Here is a 27,109-nt window from a genome sequence, read left to right as displayed (position 1 = left end):
TTTTTTTTATTATTAAAATTACTCATCTTACCCTCACGATATACACAATACCATTCAAATAGTGAATTATATCAATGGAAACCTCTTAACTTGTCTATTTTTGAAGCTCGTATGTTGATCTCTAGAAGTATTTTAGATTTCAGTTGTCTTTCTGTAACTGTTATTATTATTTATGATTGATGTATGCCCTATATCTCCTTAAATTTAAATTAAGAATGGTAGGTTTATCTTTTCCAGTTTGGAAGAAAAGTTAGATACTATAGTTACTAAAAGCACCAAATTATGTTTTAAGAACATAAAGACAATTTACTAGTTTATGTTATTCAGTGTCGGTAAAACATAAAAAAAACCTGGCAAATTCATATTTATATGTTTTGGTTAATGTAACTGTTACATCTTGTGCTGCAACAAAACTATTGTATTAATATTGCACTTACATTTACATCTCCCAAATTTTTTATTGAGCATAAAATATCCTGGTATTTTTCATGAAAAATTCTGACAAAGATAATTATATTATTTATTACGAAGTGGGTTGTATGATAGCCATCTAATTGACCTTTAAAAAAGTTCAATGGTTGGCATTCCTCAGACGCATTACAAATGTACAGTTCACATCACCTTTTATATATACCTTTGCCATGTAGACGAGTAATTGTTGATCATGCTTAATATTGTGATGTAATATGGGACTTTACATTTCTTATCCATACTGATAGATTCGTGTCTATATGTAGACTGACCTACTTATAGACCCCTTATTCTGGACAATTTCTTTTATCAAATGTTCCATATACAGAGTTGGCAGGTGTTAAGCTAACAACAAGACCTCTCGTATTTTGAATATTTTATTACCATCTCGGTATCTATATACTGCATATATATGAACACGTATAATCTAGTGCATTCCAATGGTTTCATTGTAAGCTTACATCTTAAAGCATTGGTGCATGAGAATGAATATGGATAATGCATATATATCATAGAAATGGTGTTATATTGTAGACACTTGCCTAAAACCCCAAATCTTCATAGATGAGTAAACTTCTATTGTTTATACCTTCAAATATGTCCCAAATGCACAATAATTATCGTAGTTTATAATATGCATCAATATTTCGTTTCATTCCATGAAAAATTTCCACATATCCTCAATATAACTTCAATTGTTTACAAAATGAGATTGTAGACATGTACATTTTTGGTTTGGATCCGAATTGAATAAATTGCACCCCCCCCCCCCCAAAAAAAAAAAAAAACAAACAAAAAAAACAAACAAACAAACAAACAAACAAAAAACCAAAAAACCAAAGAATAGAAAAAAAAGAAATCCAAACAAGGAATTAACCAATGAGTATACTTTTCCAATCTACTATTGAGAGGTTATGAATGTTCTTATCAGTAGTCGGTCTGGCTGTATACTTCTCACTATCTAAAAGGAATTCACATTGGATTGGTGTCATGTATATCGCACCAGTTTTGGTCATTTTTCTCTCTCTGTTCGTTATAAATGGCTATGGACAATTCTCAACGTCAAGTAAGTGTTTAGAGGAACAATGCATCTAGATTGCTGACCACTGAAAAGTAGAAAATACATCTTTCTGTTTGTATAATAGAATGAAATCATTTGAAATGTAATTGGGCCATGTTTTTTTTTCTTTCTGTCATGTCTGATGAATTTAATTGTATTTTCTTTTCGTTTTCATATACTGCACGTTTTTTAATGTTATTATTGATTAAAATATATCATGCATATTGAACATACATTAAAAATCTTATGCAGAATTTAAGAATAATGTATTCAAATTTTTAACTGAACATTTAAATTGATAGAACGGTAAAATGCAATTTCCTTTGGACATGAAATAAATAAGAATAAAAAAAAAAAAAGAATAAAAAAATATTTTAGTATCACTTTTGACACTAAGAGTTTCTTCAATATACATCTAGTTACAAGTAAACGATGGTATAGCCTATCAAAAATAGTTATGTTTTAACGGTAGACCTTGTGTTTGAAAAAAAAACAATAGCACTGTAGGCGAGTACCGCACAAAAAGCTATCCTCAAACAAATATGATTATATACATGATAGAAAATCTACCAACTAGAGATATTAGAAAATGGAGAACAACTCAGCCGAAAGAAATAGTCATTATTATGTCATCAAGATATGATATAAATAAGTTTCAGTTTAATACATAGTTGCATATATCATTCAATCCTATTAACGCGCATAAATGCATTTAAAAAAAGATGACTAGTGATATTTTGTTGGTTTTTGTATTTCAACTGCTCAGAAAGAATTTAGTTCCTTTGACTGCAGCAGTCTAAATTATTTTGATGACTATTTTTATAACTTGTTCAAATATCAATAGTTGCTTTCTTTTGGATAACCCTGAAGTTCTTAATGTCGTGTTCTATGTTTATATTTTCCAGATTGTCCGTCTAAGGCAGATATAGTATTTGTTCTTGACGCATCTAGTAGTGAAGGTAGCACAAATTTCCAGAAACAGCTAAACTTTGTTCGAGATTTTGTCAGCAGGTTTTCTGTAGGTTCCAGTAGAAATCAATTTAGTGTCGTAACTTTTGCGTCCAGTGTTAAAAATGAAATTTGGTTAAATGAATATATTAGCAGTTATAGCCTTAGAAATGCAATTAACAAAATCACATATCAACAGGGAATAACAAACACACACTTAGCGTTAGATTTTGTCCGACAAAACTCATTTCTTCCTTCAAATGGCGGACGACCAGACGCTGAAAAAGTCGTCATAGTTTTGACAGATGGCCAGTCGACAGATCCAGCAAAAACAAAAACTGCAGCAGAAGATTTACATTTAGCAGGAGCACAAGTGATTTCTATAGGAATTGGGAGCGGGATAGGGTCACAAGAACTTGAAACAATTGCTAGCGACAAACAACATGCTTTTAAGGTGGCAAGCTTCGATGCACTGAGGACTATAGAGACACAAATTCAACAAGCTGCATGCCAACCACCATCATTAGGTAGAACGTTTATTTTGTTTAGCTTTTTTTGTTATTCATTTACAAAAAGATGAAAGTAGACAAAGTAACACAGTTCTGGTCATCATCACTAAAAAAAATAAGAATAAATGATAACAAATAAGGCAACTACCCTCACCAGAAATAAAATTGGTGTTAAAGTTATCAACTATATAATAGGTAACCATACGGCCAAATGAGGAGCAAATACCATACCACATAGAAATATATAAAAGGTACAAATTGACACATGTAAATCAATTTAAACGTGAAAACTAACGGCCGGAATTATAATTTGACTCTTATTATAAAAACCTATAATTGTTTATGTCATTTGATCTCTGCAGGAGAGTTGTCTTATAGAAAATTATATACCACATCTTCTTATCCCGCTTTATTTCGTTTCGTTTATAAAAAAGGCACGTATTTCCTATGTTTGCAACTGTCTCTGTCGATATTGCCTTTAGTCATTGTAAAATTGATAAGCTATCTTTTGGCAGTAAATTATTTCGCTTCTTTCAACTATACACAGTACATTGTAAGTATGGGAATTGATTGTTTACATGTAGATGTTTATAATTTGATATAAGAAAATTACCACACATTGACTGTTGCTTGCTTTTAAAACGTCTTAACGGCAAACTTTTGACCATACTGAGGACAAAAACACATTTGCGGACTTTCTTTGTAGGTGTCAGACCACCAATTAAAAATCTCTATCTGTTCAACCAAATTTTGCAATTTTCACAGTTTTCTAAATATTTTACCGTAAGTTTAACTTCATAGAAACCAGGTATATCCTGAATTGTACATGTATCAGCTTTCTATATGCCAATTTTTACAATACCTTTAAAGCCTTCTAACAAAATAACTGACATTTGAAACAGAGGTACTCCAAAAAAAAAAAAAAACCCCCTGGTTTTCTGGAAATCTTTAATTAGTATACTATGAAGCGCATCAATCCTCAATTTTTAATGCAAACTCATAGACAAGTAAATTTTGGCTCAAAAAGGTCTAGATATATTTCTCTTTCACCAAAAGTGTCATTTCTGCAAATTTGTTGGTTAGTTTAAGTAAATAAGGACATCAAAAGCACTATTTTGTGTCAGAGTAGGGCTACTTTTTCATACGTTCTAAATTTGAGGAAGTAATTGGTGGTCTGACACCTTGTAAACTCTCATTTACACTTCATTTTCATAATCGTTTACCCAAAAGTGATACCATTTTCTTACAACAATGTTCATTTATCAACATGATTTGTTCCATGAACATTTTTTTATAATGTACAATGAAAAGGATCATTAACAAATCACGCTCAATAAAGTACTAGTATTCTTTCATGTTATGGCATAATTATAATTTAAAAAAATCATATAGACAGAAATCTATTTCACAAACATTGTGTAATTCGTGCATACCAATCGTTTATTACAAAGTCAGACACGCATTAAACCACAAAGTATGTACAATAGTTAATATACCCAATATAACATAAATTTGTTTCAAATTGAAATTTGCTAGATTTTTGAATTTTTGTATTTCTTTCAGTTTGTTCAAAGAAAAAGGCAGATATTGTATTTGTACTCGATGCAAGCAGTAGTATTGGAACAATCGACTTTCAAAAGCAGTTGGACTTTGTCAAAAATACGGTGAGACAGTTCACTGTTGGACCAACAAGTACACAATTTTCCGTCCTTTCATTTTCTGACCAAGTTTACAAGGAATTCAAATTAAACCAGTATTCTACAAAAACTTCTGTTATATCCGCGATATCTAAAATTAAATTTCATACGGGAACAACAAATACTCATCTAGCCTTAAACCAAGTAACAAACGACAGTTTTTCAATAGCCAATGGCGGAAGACAAGATGCAGCTCAAATTGTGATCTTTTTGACTGATGGGCAATCAACATACCCACCCCAAACGTTACAAGCGGCAAAGAATTTACATAAGGCTGGACCGGAAGTAATTGCAATTGGAGTCGGAAGCGGGGCAAATACCAATGAACTGACGCAGATAGCTACTGATAATAACCATGTATTTCAAGTCGCCAACTTTGATGCTTTAGCAACTCTACAGACCAGTTTAGAAAAGACAGCTTGTAAAACAAATGGTAAATTAATGCATATGGTGTATATGAATATTTATTTTTAAGTAAGCGATCTTTACATATTTCGATCTTTACATATTTCGTTATCTTTGTAATACTGCAATAAAAATCAATTTGATCTTAATAACGAATTTCCTTTACAAAAAATAAAAAGGTTGGACAATGAGACAGAATATATTGATATAAATAATGGTATTATTCGTCAATTTATTACTTTTAGAATGCCGTGGAGCAAAGGCCGATATTGTTTTTCTCCTGGATTCGTCTTCGAGTGAAGGATCAACAAACTTTGAAACACAGCTCCAATTTGTTTCAAATTTTAGCTCCAGATTTTTCATTGGTCCAGATGCAGTGCAGATAGGACTAGCTACTTTTTCGAGTAATCCACAAAACCAGTTTTGGCTGAATACTTATTCCAATCTAAGTGATGTTTTAAATGCTCTTCAAAACGTTCCATACACCCAGGGTGGAACTAATACAGCCGAAGCCCTAAGTTTTGCTAAAAACAGTAGCTTTACGAAAGCACACGGGGCACGAGATGGTATTCCAAAAGTTCTTATAGTTTTGACCGATGGTCAGTCTCAGTCTCCACCAGACACCGCAATTCAGGCAAGAAATCTCCACAAAACTGATATTAAAGTTATATCTATTGGAATCGGAAGTTCAGTCAATAAAGACGAACTCATAACCATTGCCACAGATCCAGGACACGCATTTACTGTTGCAAACTTCAGCGCTTTGAAAGATATAGCATTAGAACTTGAAAAACAGACATGTAAAGGTAATGTTCATTTTTTATATATTTTTGTAGATAGTTTGCATTTATTCTGTGTTTATTTTGAATATTTGAAATACTCAATCCCTAACGTCTAAGACTTCCCACGAATGTCTATTGAAATAGTATGTTGACTAGTTGTATCTAAATTGAACATACACCAAGATTAAGCAGACGATGTACAAGAGTCGGAAAGAACCTTCTATCTTTGAGTTTACAATGCCAAAATCTTAAAAGAATCAGAAAGAACACAACTTAATGACAATATTTTGTAATATATCAGTCACATTAAGTGTATGAAATTTTGTAAGTTTTTCATATGTAACGTATTTTGAAACAAGCTTCAAAACTGTCAAAATGGGCTCATATTTTAGGTTTAAAGTGCAGGAAAATAAAATGGAGTATACTGATAGCACAAATCTTGAATATAATCCAAAATCACGACCTTTCATTTCCACAAAATGAATTTTCTTCTGAGATTGTAAGAAAATATTTGTTTTATAATGTTAAACATATTCAAGTTTTATATTATTTTATGCGACAAAATTTGATGCACGGATGGCAGATATTTTAGATGTTTGAATGTTCCTCAACAGAAAATAAATGAATAGAAAACGTAAGGAACATTTTCAACCTAACAAATAGAACGTATAATATAGCAGGAATGGAAGTATCCTTATACACCTTATCGCTATTTGTCCGCCATAGCCATCACACAGGTTCCCGTGAAATTTTGACGTCATAAAACAAAATATCTGACGCCACAATGAAAAAGTGATTGTTGTATGCGTCAAAAGTTCAAGCGGCCGGGTCAGCCGGGATTAGCGATAAGGTGTATACAGCCAGTTTCTATTATCATGGTAAACATTATACTCAAGACAGCTTTTGTATGACCTCCGTTTTTTATATTACAGATGAAACTCCATTAGGCCGTAAGTATAGATACACATAACTCGTTTTTATCAGTGCTAGTCACTTGTAAGAATTTCCATAAAATAGTTTATTACATATTCACAAAAATGCATAAAATGAAAGTAAATAGATCTAAAGGGTTGTTTGCAAACTACAATATTTATTTTTTTTTATTATTTTTTATTAGGGGAGATGAATAATTTATTTATAACTAACTTATTATCGGTTACTTACTATAAAGAATAAACATGTGGTATATTGATAGTTTGTGGTGCAGCAACGGCAGATGTGGTATTCGTCCTAGACGCATCTAGCAGTGAAGGCAGTGCCAACTTCCAAAAACAAGTGGATTTCGTTAAAGATTTTGTGAAACGATACCAGATAGGACCAAATAACGTTCAGATTGGATTAGTAACCTTCAGTACGTACGCATCTAACCAGTTTTATTTTAACACTTACCATGACCAGGCGTCGGTACTTAACAAACTGAATTCAATTCCCTACAATAGCGGCTCAACCCATACAGACAAAGGATTACAGTATGCCAGACTTTTCTATGTACATGGTTCTAGTCATGGACAGAGAGCTAAAGCTAATCAAATCGTGGTTGTGCTCACTGACGGACAATCCAGTAGTCCAAGTTCCACTACATCTCAAGCAAAACAACTGCACGATACAGGAGCAACAGTATTTGCTATAGGTATTGGCAGCAACGTTAATACCCATGAGCTTCAAACCATCGCTGACAGTCCACATCACGTGTACCAAGTATCTGGCTTTGATGCTTTGAATGGTATTCAGTACGAACTAAATCAAGCAGCGTGTGCTAGTAAGTTTATAATGAAATGATTATGCAAAAGTTGTTTATCAAAGAGGAGGGCTAATTTCCCCTGCATTTTATTCACATTAGTGCTAGTTTCGTAAAGTATTTCAACCTTAACCGTAATTAACAGTATCACAGCGCCTTAATTAAATTTTAATTTAATGAAATATGACATGCATCAATATTTGTAATTATTTAAGTAAATGATATACAATCTTTGATAATCAAATTACAAAGACCTTAACAACTTTTACATTTTGACCCTGGGAGTAAAAAAACAATTACAAATGAAATTGGCTCGACCTCTTTCTATAACACATATTGTTTGCTAATTAAGAAAAATCATGATTCATATAAAAAAATGCATTTTGCAATGTCACATACAAGGAGATGTGAGGTAAACGTCTATGAAACAGCAGCCCAACAATACAAAAAGTGAAAGACAAGCTGAGGGCAAAATAGTCTTCAACAAAAGTTTTTTTTTCTATGTGATAATAAGTATATCAAGCTCTAATTTGTCCCGAGTAATAAAAAGCCCCCAGATATTTACAGTTAAAAATGCATTCTCAAACAGTAGATAAAGCATTAAAATATGACTTTCGACAATTGCTGTCGAGGTTTCTGTTACATTTTATAATTATTAGGTATTTGTGTAGATTAATTAACAAACATTTTAATTTTCTTTTACAGTGCCAACACCTCCACCAACTGTCGATCCAGGTTTGTTTATATTATATATTACTTATAAAAGTAGTTGTGATAAGACATGGAAGTGTATTTAACAATGGAATCACGTCAATTTACTTTAAGAGAAAATACCACAAAAAGACAAAGTTACGCAGTATTTTATACTTTTTTTTCTTCTTTTATAGTTCTATAAAAGATTCCCATATTTACATTAAACTACATTGATAAACTTGCAAATTGTATATCTTAGAATATCGCGGTGTTTTAGTTTGAAATGAGTTAATGTTTTATGATGTAACTTGATTTTCATTACTTCTATATATTTTTTTTCCACAAATGATTTGATTTCCTGCTCTGCATTGTAAGTGTATAAGCACGAATACAAAACTCGTTTCTGTTCAGTTCCAATTCGGCGTGTCACATGAGTTGAGTATATGCTATTCAGGTTTGTGTTTTGATTGATCACTTATAAAATTTATTACAGAGTGTGGATCTCAACCAGCAGATATTTACTTTCTCCTGGATTCATCTGGAAGTGTTACACCAACCAACTTTAAAAAACAACTACAGTTTGTAAAAGATTTTGCCAGTCAGTATGTAATCGGACCGGCTAATATACAAATAGGAGTAGCTACCTTTTCAACTTCTGTCCATGAACGTATACGACTTGACCAATACAAAAGTACAAGTCAACTGGTGGCTGCCATTACCAGCGTATATTATGATGGTGGACTGACATATACCGACGATGCATTGAAGTATGCTCGTACAACAGCCTTCACTCATGGTGGTCGACCAAATGTTCAGAAGATTGTTGTTGTTCTCACAGATGGCAAATCTTATTCACACACAAATACAGTCACAGAAGCAAATAAACTGAAAACAATGCCTGGTGTCAAAGTTATTTCTATTGGAATCGGATCCTCCGTGGACCGAAATGAGTTACTCGATATTGCGTCGGACTCCTCGCATATGTTTACAGTTGCTGGATTTAATTCTTTGACAGCTATCAAGTCAGAGATATCATTTGCTGCCTGTCAATGTAAGTAAATTATCGATGAATTTATAAGAAAATCAATGTCATCCTATTTTTCTGTTGAGTATCATTAAGGAAGCAACCATTTGACTTCAAAGGTGGGAGGGACTATGTTTTATTTTGTCTAGAGTCGGGATGTTTTGGTCATCTGCTTGACCACAATATTTTCTTAATCAAATAGGGGATCAGAATATTTTTAAGGAGAAAACCATACCCCCCGAAGTTAAATGCCCTCCTTCCAGACAAGGAATTAGAGGTGTACACGAGGGATGCGATAATAAAAAAAAACTGCACCTCCCAAACAAACAATCAAAGAGCTGAAAGCTCTGAGGAAAAATGACGCCACTGTCTCTGATATTGGGATATTTTTTATGCAAGTTTTGATTTTCACATACCGCAATTAGTTTAACAATGCAACATGTCTCGTAAGCATATAATTGATATTCGTATATATGTGTGTGTGAAGTGAAGATGACAACTGGCTGTTTTTTTTAAGATAAATGAATAGGTCAAGACTACCTGAATTGTACAAATAAATACCGTAGAAAGGCTTGTATTTTCCCACTGGTACATAGTACGAACCCCCTTCTCCCAGAAAATTTTAGGTAATTTTAAATAATCTTTTTGTTACTGTTATCAAAGTTCTAATGAAACTCGGGTAATTTCAAAGAATTCTAGTCAGACCGGCACCTGGTTAAATTGGCACCTGTTCAAATCGGCATCTGGTTAAATCGACACCCGATATATTCAATTCGTCACCCATGTTAAATATATATTTTTAACAGTATTCTAAGCAAAAAGAGTAAAAATAAGATTTGTTTTCAGTATTTAAGCAAAAAGAGTTAAATACCTAAGGAAGGGATTGTCCAAAAATATTAACTTTCACATTTTTGGGGGTTCATGTACATTTTGTATATATTTATTTTTCTCAACTAAATGTGTATGTTCCGGACCGTATGAATATTTGGACCGTACATGTAAGGTCTGGACCGTATGCGTACTTTTTCAAAATACTCATACGGTCGAACCGTACGCGTACGGTCTGATTAATATCGTTAAGAAGTTGCTTAAGTTTATAAGTTACAAATGCATGTAAAGTTCATGTACAGATCAACATAACTTAACTCTCAAATTAATATGGAAAAGTTCCAATTGTAATTGGAATAAAAACTTTATTTTTTAACTAATACAAAAATTCACGCTTATTGAACATGTTAAATCTGTTAATATCTTGTATTTAGCATGTCGATCAGTAATACATTAATTGAATTATAATCATAGAAATTTACGATATCGGAAATTAAATTGATGTGGGATGACAATTTTAGAATATTAGAAACTTTACAAAATAATGCAAATGCAAAGGAACATGAATGAACTGCAAACATGTAAATGTAAAAAAAATATATCATTATTGTGGTAGTAAGTGTCACCTTGGGCGAGAGTACCATAATAGGATTCAGATATACAATTAAACAAATATTTAATTTCAATTGTTCAATTTATCCATCTAAAAGTAATTGTAATGAACACAATTTATAAAACTAAAAATAAAGATTGTGATAAATGGTTAGCTCGTACTGGACCATACGCATATACTCATATGGTCCGACCGTACGCGTATGGTGTGACCGTACGAGTATACGTATACAGTCCGTACCGTACGCGTACGGTCCAAATACTCATACGGTCTGGAACATGTATTTTTAATTATATATATGAGGTATATTTAGGAATTAAAGGTATTGGATATTTTTTGATGCATTTTTTAACCAGTTGAGCATTTTACAGGAGTGTTGGCTTAATGCTGTTTAAACTTTCCTGAAAAAGAACACCTTAAATTTGCTATTATTTGTCATGAAAGTTTGATTTATTGAAAGGGACTCGTACTTTTCCATTTTATTTTTCTAATTGTCTCATTGTTAAGGTTCATGTGGACCCTATGGTTAAAATGGCCGTATTTTCACCTCAAAATTTTCTCTTAGTACAGGCAAATCTGTGCATCTGGAAAAGTTTTAAGGCATAGCATGCCCTAGATAAATAGAATGCAAATGCATTGTATGATTTAGAAAATTCATAACTTAACTGGATTTTGACGTACACTTTTTTTCGTCTCTGCAGAAGATGATAAAATTAACAAACAGTTGAGTTTACCTTGAAATGGTCCACTCAGGTACACAGTTTAAATAACCAACTAATGTCCATGTCAATTAAAAATGCTCACTTTAATTTTTACCTGTGGGGAAGTTCTCAAACCTGTTTCCCCAACTTAGTTTATTTTGGCATCTTCTGGAGGAATGAAAAAAAGTGCACGGCAAAATCCTGGTAAGTTTTTATTTTTCTAAAACATAAAACATACTTAAAATTCATTTATCTAGGACATGCTATGCCTTAATTGTTTTACAGATGCGCAGGTTTGTCTGTACTCAGAGTAAATTTTGAGGTGAATATACGGCCATTTTAGCCATAGGGTCCACATGAACCTTAAAACAACAGCTTGGGTAAGGGCTTCGTTGTTTACCTTTATTTATGTGAGTTCGTGGTCTAGTGGTTAAGACCGATGGCTACAGTGCTGAAGGTCCCGAGTTCGATTCTCACTCGGGGTGCTAAAAATATCAGTACATTAGAAGGGTAATTTTCACCCTCTCACACACATCTCTGGTACCCAGACCGGAGTTTAAACTAGAATGGGTACGTTGGGGGCCTCGGTTGGTCAAGTTGTCCCCTACTTTGACCTGAAGATCAATCTTCTGATATCTCTCTGGTTTGTCTGTTTCCACCGAGTGGCACGGTGGTTCTCTCCGAGTACTTCGGCTTCCTCCACCATAATAACAGACTTCCCGGTGTCCTAGCACTCCCTTTGTGTTGGGTGGGGATTGATTGTCCTTGTAAAAATATTTGTCGTATAAATATACGTTAGTGACACATATCCATTAATCCCGTTATGGAGTGTACATGGATGCCACTGTACCCTCGCAGCTTTCGAGGGGTTCTTCGGATATCGGAGGCATTTACCAGTACATACATACATACATACACAACAACATATTAACTATGTACTTGGTAAAAGTTATTAATTAATTGAATAGAAAATATTATAACAAATATTATTGGATGCCGAATTGACTTCAAATAGGTGCCGATTTGAGTTGTACATTTCAAATCCTCTGCGATCGTTTGTGGTATTTTCTTGAGAATCCCTGTTTTCGATCATCAAACAGAAGTAGAAACTGCCTTAAAATGATTCCAGAACGCTTCATGATTGTTAAAATAAGTTTAATTCACCTAAAAAAACAATTTTGAACTTTGCGATGTTTGAAAGGAAGTTTAAAAAACACGTGTAAAAGAAGAAATTAACCGGTGAGAGTCGAAATCCGTACATGACAGAGACTTTAAAAATAAAACAGTTCCATCCTTTTGTAAAACAGTCTTTAATATTCCTATCACATTAATGTTTGAAGGGTCTTAAGCTTATACAGACCATTTAAGTCGGTACGAAACACCAAAACGGAATGATCAATAACCGATTACGTTTTGCAGTTTACAAATTCTAAATGCATTGAACCGAAAGAAGAAATTTGTAATGAAAGGTTTAGTTATTATATTTATCACTGTTAATTTGATATTATAAAAATAGAAATAACTTATTAATATGGATGAGTTAAAATTATAAGTTTGAAAAATCATGAGAGCGCCCTCTACAATATCATTAACAAAGATGGCGGAACGTAAACAAACCACCTCGCCGCGAATATTGAACTTGTTCTCTTATTTCTTGCTAATTGTACTATATAGTCCGCATCCCCACTGGAAGGTCCAATTTTGGAGAATAAAAGCGCGGACTATACAAGCCTTGCTATGGACAGGTCAACATTTTTGTTGTAAATACAATGAAGTATGTAAACTGGTTCCCGTCAGACTACAACACTTTGTTCGAGTGTAGCGGAATACAAGCAGATACCAGTTAGTTTGTAAAATAGTAAATATGAAATCGAGTGCGGTAGGCGGAGGCAATAATCGACTTCCTGTTGTTCAGGTCAATGGTATTGGAACAATGCCGCTGACGCGTCATTTTTCAAAAATCTAATTTGTTCGATTCTATGTTTACGTTTCGAAAAAGTACGATTCTTTGGTAGCTTTTTCATAAATCTATTAAAAACAGTATTTAGAGACATCTTAGAACGATTTTTTTCAATCTTTAATGTTAAACTATAAGACAGATGCACAAGCATTCGCATGCCAGTATGAAGTACGGAAGAATGCAAAATTTTCATGCGTCCGAAGTGTTTTTACTGGATTTACCTTCATCCTGAACGTTAAAAGTCGCATATTTTAAAGCCAACGATGTAACGAAACGATAGTTGTCTCTCTTCTTACAGAAAATCAGATTACATAGTGCAGCATTAGACTTCCAATTTCTTAATGGTCAAAGTGTACAAAACGTATATATGTACAACAAATGGAAGTTTTAACGACATTGGCTGGGTATACAGCCCTTGCACGGTATGCTTCTTTATTACAGGCATTTCCAAATTTATGCATTTTGTAAGACGCCTGAAGGTTTAAGGGCATACGATACAGTTTTGAACCTGTATTTACAAGTTGATGAAAATTTGCATATAGGCTATTTTTTACCTGATTAAATCAAATATGTAATAAAAAATATACCTTCATGTGCTACTTTTTGAGTAAAATGAGGTCGAAATTTTGTATATTTGCTCAAAATTCAGATTTGTGTCCGTATTTTCCTTTTCGAAAGAAAGACATAACTTTTTTGTTTTAAAAGATAAACACAAATGGTTTTTTGTTAAATAATCGGTAACTTCTGTATTTTATAAGTATCATTAAAAATTATGCAATTTTTATTCAGAAATAACTCATATTTGTCAAATGTTTATGAATAGAGAAACAAACGTCATTTTTTGCTGCATGTTTATCAAAATTTAAAAAAATCCTCTATTTACAGTTTTATAAAATTTGGGTCACATAATCTCCTTGCAAAATTAAACAAATTGCCGTTTTAAAAAATAGGGGTCCATGAACTCGTTTTCAAATTAAATCAGTTTGAATGATAAAAATCAGTCGAAAAATGCATCTTTTCCCGATATGTAATAGTTTGACGTCGCGAAAATCACTGTGCTTAAACGACTGTGGCGGACTCTAAACTCGTTGATATTTTTAATTCATACAAAATGTACCTTTTGCGACGTTTTTAATGCGGAATGTAAATATTTATAGGATTATTGAATAAAGAAATAACTAACAATTACCATAAATTTGTTAATATAGAGTTCAACTTTTTAAGGCCAACTTTAAAAAATGCATAATAACTTTTTGATCGAAACTAAGCAGACTGTCCGTAACTTTATTTTCAGATGTGGGTAACTTTTGATTTAAAATTTTAAGAATTATAATTTCAACAATTTCAACAATTAGAAGACAATAAACATCATATTTGTAACCTTCACGGCCGTTTATACTACTCATTCAACACCAAATGTGATTTTATTAACGCATCATACTTACACCACAGAGGTTTTATGTGGGGTTTTTAGTACTCGATCCTGGTTATGGTTTGAACTTTTATTAACTGATGTGCGTCTTATCGACGATTTCGATTCGCACCATGGCTTTGTCATACTCTTTAAATTTTTTAGTTTAATTATCTGTTTGCAGTTTATTTTCACCTCTGTTTCTTTTATGTGTATTTTGATGAATTATACTCTTTGACGCGGCTCTGTATTTATACATCCCACCAGTAAGTTATAGTGTTATGTTTTTTTTTAACACGTTTCCTAGTATGTTTTTTTTTTTATTTCTCTTTGTATGTTATCAGGGATTGTTAAACTATTATATTACCCTGTTGTCTTAGTTATTTATATTTTCATATACTATTTCTAATTGTTACACTATGCTGATTGCTTTATTCCTTTTATGTCACTGAATTTTAACTATTGTGTCTTTTAGTTTAGTTCAATTTAATGAAATTTAATGCAACTTGCATACAAGTGAAATATGCAGCTAGCTGTAAAACTAGGTTTTATACATTTTTACAAAATGTCCTGTCTTCAAGTTTTCTCATTTACTGAAAATCTATAAAGTTCAAGCATCGAATGCAACAGACCACTTTAAATTCTCATCGAATCGTAATGTCAGGACTTAGAATTAAGTTATTTTGTTTAAATCAATAGAAATGAATGTCTTTTAAATATAATTGTTTTTGGCTGAACCTTTGATAATTGTCATGTGATTGGGCAATTTTGCCCCCCCCCCCCCCAAAAAAAAAAAAATAATCCCAGATTTACGCATGATCTACTCTTGTCATTGCTGGCAGAAAAACAGTTAATGCATACACGCCACATGCATGTGTAAAAAATACTTGTGTAGTCTACTTTTTCAAAAATAAAAGTCAACAATGATGGTTCAACAGATTATCTGCAATGGTAGGAAACCACCCTCCGAACTGGGCGATTTGGGTATCCCGACGTTATAAAATATCAGACCCAAGTTTAACGGATTTATCGTTATTTTTTTCATATTATTCCCAATTTTGTCTTCCATTCTAATTCAAATGAATTATCATGAATGAATATCATACTAGAGATCTACTTCTTTTCTGATTATGTATTCGATGCAATCTCTATCATAAGTAAAACATTACATCCACGTATGTCGATTCTTTGAAAGTTACGGACATTCCTATTGGTATAATGAAAAAGTTACGGACAAGTTGTTTTTAAGTTACGGACAGCCTAAGCGTTTTTTCAAATCGTGCTGTGATCGTTTATTTTGTAGAATTTAATCACCTGTTAAGTTTAGGGGTTTCCCTAAACAATTAATACAACTTTTTAATTCAGTGGTTTAATTGATGCATCCATGGTATTGTTATTCTATATAAGAGAAGTCCCTAACCGACGCAAGGCCGCTCCATCTTGGGCTGTGGGTAACAGTGAAAATAACATTTTACGTTAGCAACGTCATTACCTCCCCTGTAACTGTATCGTATGCCCTTAAGCAATTCATGATGATATATCAAATACCTAACATTCAACAAATTGCCTGTTCGGTTGCAAGTAATTTGTAGAAACTTGATTTAAATGATGGATACTACTGGTTCAGCATAACTTAGTTTTTTTTGTCAAATATCAGCAGGGAAAGAGTAAAAAAGGATACTAGTTATAATTTCTATATCGAGTAATAGACTCAGAAATAATCCAAAATGTACACATCTCTTCATAGTTTTAATTTAACCAGTATGTAATGTATACTTCTAATTGCTGCATACATTCATACATTGGTCTGTCCATTTTTGTTGTTGACATAGAATCATTATATCGATAAGTTGTAAGTCATTAGGAAGGCTTTATTCAAATGGGCCCATATTTTGATCATTTACAACAATTTCTTAAAGAGATACTCATAGTATGTGTAATCCTTATGATTAACATTTATCGCAGGAACCTCTTCAATTTATCTAAACAAACATCTAATTTATTACAGCATGTGGATTTGTACAACGTGCTGATATTATATTTGCTCTGGACGCTTCATCCAGTGAATCAAGTGTAGACTTTCAAAATGAGCTGAATTTCATGTCTCGCTTTGTAAATGATCTACCGGTCGGCCCAAACAATGTCCAGTTCGGATTGGTCACCTTCGGATCAACAGCTCACAATGAGTTCTTCCTAAATCAATACGGGGACAAACAATCCACCCTAGATGCTATTCAAAAGGCCACATATGTAACAGGCACTACAGCGACTGGTGATGCATTACAGATGATTAGACAACAACACCTTCTCCCTTCTCACGGAGCACGAAACTCTTCAAAACACTTTATAATAGTCCTTACAGATGGAGCGTCAACAAACAAAAATCTGACTGCAGCGCAGGCAGCACTTCTTAAACAGGAGAACGCTATTGTAATAGCCATTGGAGTTGGTAGCGGCATAGATAAGAGCGAGTTGAACGTAATAGCCACCGACTCTAAACACGTGTTTAATACTCAAGATTTTATCACTCTACAACAGATTCAACAAGAAGTCAAAAGTGCTACATGTGATGGTAAGATTGACAATTTAGTGCTATGTTAAATTAGAATCATATTCAAAACAGTGTGGCTGTGGACATTGATTGACGACCTAAATTATCCCATTGACTGGGACAGATTAGGTGAACGTATGTCTGTATAGACCACTGCTCACTACTTACTTATTATAGAATTTAAACCGTGGGGTCATCAAAGGTTCTTAACGTCTTTAATAATAAAATAATTCGAAAAATTACTCAGGAATAACCTTTATATTTTGATTTATATTATTGATGTAAATCAAAACATCGTGTTATTCCTGATTATTTTTTCGAATAACTTTATTTGTGTGTTGAGAACCTTTGGTGACCCCACAGTTTAAGTGTCATTAAAAAGTACATAGTGAACAGTGGTCGTTACAGACAAACATTCACACAATCTGTCCCAGTCAATGGGATAATTTAGGTCGTCATTCAATAGCCACAGTCACACTGTTTTGAATATGATTCTATAAAATAATTAAAAAAAAAAGATATTGATGCAATGTTGCACTATCAAATTGAGAATGAAAACGTGAATGTGTCAAAGAGACAACAACCCAACCAAAATGCAGAAAATAAAAAGAAATAGATGCATTCGCAACCTTATTACAGCTGGGAATATTGAGGTGGAGATAATTACTAGTCTTATAGTTTTATACCCCATTGTGTCTATCCTCGAGGAATACGAATCGCTTTCCCGTATTGTTTTACTTAGGGACAGTAGATACTTGACGCATAAGACAAAAATAGATTGATGCGCAAAAGTAAAACATAAACTGCATAAAACTTAAATCAATCGACTAAAGAGTCCATTTTTCTCACTTTTTCTAAAAAAATATAAGAAAATAGTTATTCAGTACAAAGGTCGAATATATGTAGAAAATGTAAAGGTTGGGCAGACATGTCGTGTTCAAGAGGTGTATTTGTGAAACATACAAGTCGATAGCAGAAAATTCCTCTCAGGACTGGTACTTTTTGCAAGTAGCTCTACTGACCATGAAATATCTGGTTGATTTTTACAGAATATAATAGATATAGATCCGGGCTAATTCAATATATAATACATTTTCATGTCTTTGCTATCAAGACATTTGCAAAAACAAACGCATTTAATGAAGTGCACATATGCGTCTCCACGAAGTGTTTTAAAGAATAAGTTTTGGATAATACCGAGATAGAGAGGGTAAAAACTACACATTATGGTGCATATACACCTTGGCTATAATGAAATAAGGAGAAAAATTTATCTTAACGAAAAATACTTGAAAAATATACTTTTACTTAGCATCTTGTTGAAACCTACAATTTCATTTTTTTCAGCATTAAAAACAACTTTGCCGCCAACCACATTACCTACGACTACAGTTGCCACAACAGGTAACATCTTTTTATATTAATGATGCAATAGTCATTGAGGAAGTAATGGTGACGGTTATTGGAAGTTTGAATTTTGTCTTAATAAGTTTGATTTTGCATTAAATGCAGTCTTATATTCTAACAGACATATGCTTTTTAGTGTTGTGTTTCTGTTGTGTCGTAGTTCTCCTCTTATATTTGATTTGTTTCCCCCATTTTTAGTTTGTAACCCGGATTTGTTTTTTTCTCAATCGACTTATGAAGTTCGAACAGCGTTATACTACTTTAAATATAACATGTCTTTTACTTGAAACATTTGGGCAAAACATTTGTTGAATACAATTCGAATTCTTTGAATGAGACGTGAATCATTTCAAAACGTCCTCTGAAGTTCAACGTGTTCTGTTAAAAACTATGTCATATAACAATTCTTGTACTATCATCTTCATTATTGGTATAAATAAAAATTGCACTTTAATTTTATGTTTATTCGTTTTCAGTGGAACCATTCATTGAAACGCCAGCTCCAACTCAGCCAAACATCGAAACACCAGCCTCAACTCAGCCAAACATCGAAACACCAGCCCCAACTAAGCCAAACATCGAAACACCAGCCCCAACTCAGCCAAACATCGAAACACCAGCCCCAACACAGCCAAACATTGAAACCCCAGATCCTAACCGGGAATACCCTATAACAACGACGTCTAACCGTGAAACACCTGCACAAGCATTTGCATTAACACCATCACCAGGTGAAATTGAATTGGTTAAGTTAGTTGCACCACAATATTAAAATAGAATTAACAAACAAGATTATATACTTATTTGGTTTGGTGATGTACAATGCTTAAACAAACATATTTGTGGTTTGAAACAATAAATGTTCGCCAGACAGACATTATTGCATATCTGTCATCGTTGAATATGTGAGATAATGTTGAGGGAGTATAATAAGCCTTCTGTAAAAAAATAAGTTGAATATAAGGTAAAGCCTGCAATTTGATAGTTAATATAAAAACTAAATGTTCAATTGAAGTCACGCAATATATACATATAATGCCTCGTGTTTATTTGATATTTTTTCAACGCTTTAAATTTGTAAAGCATTTTGCCACTTTTGATGGCAATTGGCCTCATAATCAATTACTCAAAAACTGATTAATTATTTCCAAGGGTATTTTTTGATATTTTCAAAATGTCCCATCTCCAGTACACCAAAAATTATCCGTCATATTTAAGGGTATTTACATACTTTTTGTCATTAGTGTTTTTGTGTTTTTATTAGTAACGAAAGTAGCATTTGTAGATGACGATTTTGGTCTGTAATTAAATCTTTAATGTGATGATGACTGTATTTCTCCTTGATGTCCGGACGCAATTGGGTATTTCAGAATTATTTCTTTGAATGTCGTTGCCCAAAATGTTTAGTATTCCTGAGAGAGGTCTCATTGGTTGTTGTATTAATCTTGATTCTTCAGGGATTAAAAAATACCTATTTCCTAAAATTTGGCAGCTATTAGCCTTCTACGGGAATTTTTCATTTAATTCTGTTTCTTTTGTCTAAACGACCCCTTTTAAATGTCGATGGCTAGAAAGAGAAAACAAATGACGGACGGACATGTTTATGATAGTTGTTAAATGATAGCAATTATAGATCGTCAGAATTTTATACGTTCTGTATATGAGTATCTGCGACAAGTTAATAAAAATTATGTATATTTATTGCCCTTGATATAAATGACTATTTTAAAAAAAAGTATGTCCGGTCCCGCATCATTATATTAGTTACTTTTCTTACAGATCCCAACACAGTAACAGGCGATTTTAACGAAAGGCAAACAATTTCAGGGGTAGGTATTTGGCAAAACTTTTCGGGGGTCCACAAAGCTCCTCAGCATCGGTCTTAAGTTTGTTCCTTAATACATTTTTTTTTATTGGAACGTTACTGGTGATCTTCTGTAGACGACCTCGCGTCTGGCGTAAGCAATACTTATTCTGGTTTCTGGAATGAGTTAATGTGCAGTTGACATTTGCTTACGATACATTTGATTAAAAAAGTGCAATTTGAGGCCGAGGACCTCTTATGCTAGTGAACATTGAGTTACGCATCCGCTAACATAAAATCAATTTGTTTTCTGCATTTTTCAGAAAATTAATTGCTATGTTGTGTTCCAGTTCGTACATGTTCTACAAATTAAAATAAATGTACAGTTTATTTTACTTACTTTAAACTGTCTCGTATAAAGATTTGATTTGTATTGGATCATAAACGGTTGGAATTTTTGTTCAAACTCCTGTAAAGTTTATTGTATTTATAATGATGCAAGTAAAATAAGTTTTAATGGGATTTTTTTTTTAAATCTGCTGCAGCTTTGAATAACTCGCAAAACAGTTATATTTTTGCAAGTTTTAGTGAAGCATACGTATAAACGTTTGGACTATACTTTTAGTAAAAATACAAAATTAAAAACTTGTCTATTAGCTCTTGGAAGTAACTAATTTGCCAGTATTTTTTTTAAGTAAGAAATAGTATTTTTCCATGTGATGTTAATACTTTCTATTGGATTTTTGTGATTTTGTCAGGAGTATAATATATGCTGTGATACATCGTATAGAATTGCGCATTTATTTCTTTATTCTAATCTCTTATTCGAAATTATAACCTTTTTGTCATTTTTTTCCAATTCCAATATTTATAAACCAAATCACAAACGCTAGACATTGCAGATTTAGATTTGTTTTTTGGTTCAAATAAATAGCAAATTAAATATGGTAAGAGTTGATAGAATAAAAACAATTATACATGTATATATATATATATTTATCTAATTATGAAATTTATGTATATTTTCATTTTTTTCAGCAAAGAAATGAAAACTCCAGTGTTAGTTTCTTAAAATAAATTGACAACAATAAAAGAGTCTGTTAGCTTTCTTTTTTTTTTTTTTTTATAAAAACTGAGACTAAAAATGACAATCAAATCCAAAACCATATATTCTTGGAACTGAAGGTTTACATTAAGAATCATTAATCGATATATTTAAAATAAAAATGTTTTATATATTTTAGCAGTGCAAAATCCCCAACTTCTTTGTATACGATAATGATAAAGATATATGAACCCTCCATTTTTTAATATCCATCCGTGGAGAACAAAACTGAAGGAAGGAACAATAAAGTCAGGAAAAGGATTCAACTCTGCGATATAAAACATGTAATAGATAGCAACCATCGACAACTAAAAAAACCAGGTTTAATCCACAAATTTCTATTGATTGTGCCATTGGATTGGGGACTGTCGGTTTTGAATTTTTCTCAGAGTTCGGTATTTTTGTTATTTTACTTTTTACATACTACTGAACTGGGACAGACATAATTTTTATTTTTATATAATGTGTAGGGGTGAAATATGTTTGTAAGCGTTATACCCTCTTCTAATATGGGATAGTGGTGTAACAGCACAACATAAAAAAAACCCATTGGGAAAACAATTGAAAAGAACTCAACTCATCACATTGACAAGAATAAATACTATGAAGGCAAAAGACCGATACAAATGTACTTTCAGTAACTAAAAACTCGTTCAAAGCCAATAACAACTTATAAACAAATTATGTTCCCTATACTAAAGTATCAATCAGTGCACTTCCAATGGATAAAGTGTAAAGATGAATAAACAGCATGGACAAGCAAGAAAGTGGGCAAAGCTAAAGTATTAGTACATAATATCGACAGCATGTAGTAAGTTTGCATACATGTATATCAATAGATATTTAGTTTAAATGTTCTAACTTATAAAAAGAAAATTAGCTTTAGTACTTACAAAAACAATATTCAAAGACGTAACTATGGTGTTAAAATAAATTGAATTAAAACGGATGTGCTTTTTGAACATCAATTTCGTAAATTTAGGAGGTGATTATAATATCGCGTTTGTGATCAGAATTTTACAGGAACAGCCAAACTACAAAAATAAATCCGAATATATACTAGAATTTCTTGAAAAATTAAGTTATTTATAGTAAAATTCCTGACTTAATAAATCACCAGTAAAACACGTCAGTTTAACCACAATACATTAATCTAAGAATTTCCCCACATATATAAATTGAATTGAATTGAATGTAAACGGATTTTTATTGAGATTTGCCATAAGCACTGATTCATACCAATACAGAAACAAGTCTGCTGCTATATAATGGAAACAAGTGGTTGGGTACATGCTATTGCAGACACGTACATAAATACATAAAAAGTAATCAACAAAACACTACTAAAAGTTCACAATAAGAATACGATAGAAATATCATAAAAACGTAGCACATTGATTCTACTACGAAAGACAACTCAAAAATCATAATAAAATCGATCAGTCATATTCACGATTTTCTGTAAATGTTATCATGAACTATTTACACATTTACAAAACCTAGGATAAGACACAGGAACAAATCTTATCTTTGGTTCAGTCTTTATCTCTGGATCTTGTATAAGGATCCACGTATGGTAATCATGTTCTGGTTGACATTGGCCGAAGTTACAGGTAGCCCTAGCTCTGAAAAGTAGAATATAAGATATGGTTGTTTATATACCATTATACATAACTTTAACTGCGTATATAAAGAAGATAAAAGAAAGGAATGGTGGTCTATATCAATAACTAAAATCGTATATGGAAATTTATCAAAATACAAATGTACAAGGTTAACAAATTCTTCTCTTGCTTAATAAATCTAGTACATGCCTATGCATTTGAGATGGACCTATATTATCATGTGTATGTGACATGTTTCAATTAAACGGTGGTGCCAAATTTGTTCTGTGCTTGTTCCGTTCACAGAATTAATAGCAGAAAGGTGATTCATCATATGAGAATTAACGTCATACTTACAATAAACATATGGTATTGTCACATATTTTGTAAATGTTTATAATAAAAGACACTAGAAAATAAATGAATCTGCATTTCATAATTTCATAATCAATAACAGACCTGCTCTGGTAAGAGAACGGATATCAGTACTAGACCTATAATATCTATCTATTCATCAATCTCATTAATACTTAAGTTTTCAAGCTTAAATATACTAATCGGACTTTTACCGGACGTTTAACGGATAAAACGGATGTTGAACGAATGAGAAGCGGACTTCTACCGGACGTATAACGGATAATATAGTTATCAAAGGTACCAGGATTATAATTTAGTACGCCAGACGCGCGTTTCGTCTACATAAGACTCATCAGTGACGCTCATATCAAAATATTTATAAAGTCAAACAATTACAAAGTTGAAGAGCATTGAGGATCCAAAATTCCAAAAAGTTGTGCCAAATACCGCTAAGGAAATCTATGCCTGGAATAAGAAAATCCTTAGTTTTTCGAAAAAAATAAACTTTTGTTAACAGGAAATTTATAAAAACAAAAGACCACATTATTGATATTCATGTCAACACCAAAGTGTTGACTACTGGGCTGGTGATACCCTCGGGGACGAAACGTCCACCAGCAGTGGCATCGACCCAGTGGTGTAAATAGTTATCAAAGGTACCAGGATTATAATTTAGTACGCCAGACGCGCGTTTCGTCTACATAAGACTCATCAGTGACGCTCATATCAAAATATTTATAAAGCCAAACAATTACAAAGTTGAAGAGCATTGAGGATCCAAAATTCCAAAAAGTTGTGCCAAATACCGCTAAGGAAATCTATGCCTGGAATAAGAAAATCCTTAGTTTTTCGAAAAAATTAAACTTTTATTAACAGGAAATTTATAAAAACAAATGACCACATTATTGATATTCATGTCAACACCGAAGTGTTGACTACTGGGCTGGTGATACCCTCGGGGACGAAACGTCCACCAGCAGTGGCATCGACCCAGTGGTGTAAATAGTTATCAAAGGTACCAGGATTATAATTTAGTACGCCAGACGCGCGTTTCGTCTACATAAGACTCATCAGTGACGCTCATATCAAAATATTTATAAAGCCAAACAATTACAAAGTTGAAGAGCATTGAGGATCCAAAATTCCAAAAAGTTGTGCCAAATACGGCTAAGGAAATCTATGCCTGGAATAAGAAAATCCTTAGTTTTTCGAAAAATTTAAACTTTAGTTAACAGGAAATTTATAAAAACAAATGACTACATTATTGATATTCATGTCAACACCGAAGGGATAAAACGGATGATGAACGGATCTGAACGGATAAACGCCAATTAAAAATTTCGTGTCAGAAATGCCAATTATTGGAATGTCAGATTTCTTAAGGTTCATGAATTCTTATTATTCATAATCGACCTTAGAGTAAGGGCGATTCCTCACAATCAAGCAGCTCTTATTCAGGTCAGACATTTACCTTTTGCGGCATTTTGAAGAATAAACCAAAACCAATTACACCTAAACATTTTGAATATTTATGCGATGTACATGTATTATTATTGTTGCCTTTAATTTTTCCGTATATCTTGTTCATCCGTTTTATCCGGTACGCTTCCGTTAGGTGTCCATTTTATGCGGTGCTCGTCTGTTGGATGTACGTTCGACATCCGTTCTGTCCGGAACGTTTCCGTTTCTTGTACGTTGCATATCCTGTGTGTGTCCGTTAGGCATCCGTTACACGTCCGTTTTATTCGGTCAGTACATCAACGGATAACAATTTTGTAAACGGACAACTTTTATTTTCATCCGTTAGGCGTCCGTTCGTGCTTTCCGGTAAGGTGTGACCGAGGCTTAATATTCATTTCACGAATTTTGGTCTATTAGCCAGGGAACCTACCATTCACTAGTAACATACATGCTTATAAAATTGACCTACATACATTTTTAGAAAGGTGTTCGTAAAAATAGAGAAAACAACTTACGGGCATTTTCCTAGAAACAAGATCTGCCATCCATCTGCTGGCTTATGAACGTCATACGATTTACCTTTGTATTCTATTTTTACCGGAGCTGTTGCCGAAAATTTACTGAAATATAATAAATTGATGTCAATTGTAAGTGAAAATCTCTGCTATCAAAGCTCGAGTATTCAATTTGTCTACATCCGAAAGTTAAATAGTCCTCAAACTAAAAACTAAACAAAAGATCCCAACATTGTTGTGTATTCTGAATGATTTCACAATCTTTTTTTATGCCCCATTTATGGGCATTATGTTGTCTGGTCTGTGCGTCCGTTCGTTCGTTCGTCTGTCTGTTCTTATACATACTTCGCTTTAAAAGTTTAGGCTTTGTGTTTCATGCTGAAGTAAATCATGAAAAGCACTTGATGTGTTTTGGGGTTTAATGTAGATCATAAGTATATATTTTTTGAGATAGCATTTTCTTTATTTTGACAAAATGAAGATTTTACTATGCTTTTTTCATAAATATAATAAAAAATATGGGTCAATTTGCTATTTTCAAAGCTGTAAGTCGTTGAAAATTGCCTAAATTTGGTTAGATTGTTCATGAAAAAAAACCAGATTTGTGTGCATAAAAATTGAGATAGAATTTTGAAATAAATTTTGAGAAGATAGGTTTTATAATAGGTTTTAAGAAAATAAAAAAAAAATAAAAAAAAAATGGTGTCACCGAACTCGTTTCTACGAGTAAAAATTAAAAAAAATCCCAGTATATATTTTTTCCTAAAAGAGTTATCTCCCCTTGAATTGCTTATTTAAAAAAAATATTCTAAAAATCACAAAATTTGATAATTGTTTAAAAATTTGAATAATACAATAAGTCATTAAGTTTTCTTTATATAAATAAACAGTCTAACTATTAAATTGCAAATCTGCCTTCAAATTTGCAGATTTTGTATTACGATTGTACAATCCAAGATGGCGTGATACCATGACTCTACCTTGATACCCGTCTATTTTTAATACTGTAGATTAGCCTTTCGGTGTCTTTTGTTTATTTATGTCTTTACGTTGACGAGTACCACGTTTTATATTTATTATTATATTATAGACATTGCCTTTTAATGTTTATTTAAATAAATATTTTGAATTCGCTTGTACACAGGGCATCGGTGGCCAAGTGTTTAAAAGTTGCCTTACTACTGTATCACTAGCCTGTAAACATTGCGGTGGTTCTCTTCTGCATTCTGAATTCTTCGTTCAAAGAAAACTGACCTATAAGAAATAGCACAATAGCGCTACACCAATCAATAACTCCCTTTTGAACGGGAGATGATTCACTTTGAACCATGAGCCTTTAACGATAATAAATGCATAATGTAAATGTAATGTATGGATGTCTCTTATCGTATTGTTACTTGAGGCAAATACGCCATTTGTTTTAGGGGGGCTTTTATTATTTAAAAAATCGTATTTCCACCCCAAA

The 27,109-nt window shown here is 32.6% G+C and overlaps 1 protein-coding gene across 3 annotated transcripts; it reads left to right on the top strand.

The window, feature by feature from the left end:
- Positions 1-1,395: 1,395 nt before the first annotated feature.
- On the top strand, positions 1,396-21,695 carry LOC143067889 (collagen alpha-5(VI) chain-like). 3 transcript variants are annotated; one of them, XM_076241496.1, is made up of 14 exons: positions 1,396-1,537; positions 2,437-3,006; positions 4,552-5,118; positions 5,336-5,896; positions 6,805-6,822; positions 7,068-7,631; positions 8,316-8,345; positions 8,797-9,354; positions 16,849-17,412; positions 18,739-18,795; positions 19,275-19,329; positions 19,390-19,529; positions 20,578-20,627; positions 21,641-21,695. In XM_076241496.1, the coding sequence occupies exons 1-14, from the start codon at positions 1,462-1,464 to the stop codon at positions 21,677-21,679; spliced, it is 3,849 nt and encodes a 1,282-aa protein (XP_076097611.1). In that variant the 5' UTR covers positions 1,396-1,461; the 3' UTR covers positions 21,680-21,695. The 3 variants fall into 3 exon arrangements, with proteins under 3 accessions (XP_076097611.1, XP_076097610.1, XP_076097612.1); XM_076241495.1 differs by having other exon boundaries at positions 19,275-19,529; XM_076241497.1 differs by lacking the exon at positions 20,578-20,627 and having other exon boundaries at positions 19,275-19,529.
- The last annotated feature ends 5,414 nt before the right edge of the window (positions 21,696-27,109 follow it).

The sequence above is a fragment of the Mytilus galloprovincialis genome, chromosome 3 (assembly GCF_965363235.1).
Source record: "Mytilus galloprovincialis chromosome 3, xbMytGall1.hap1.1, whole genome shotgun sequence".
Taxonomy (NCBI): domain Eukaryota; kingdom Metazoa; phylum Mollusca; class Bivalvia; order Mytilida; family Mytilidae; genus Mytilus; species Mytilus galloprovincialis.
This window is presented reverse-complemented; position numbering and strand designations above follow the sequence as displayed.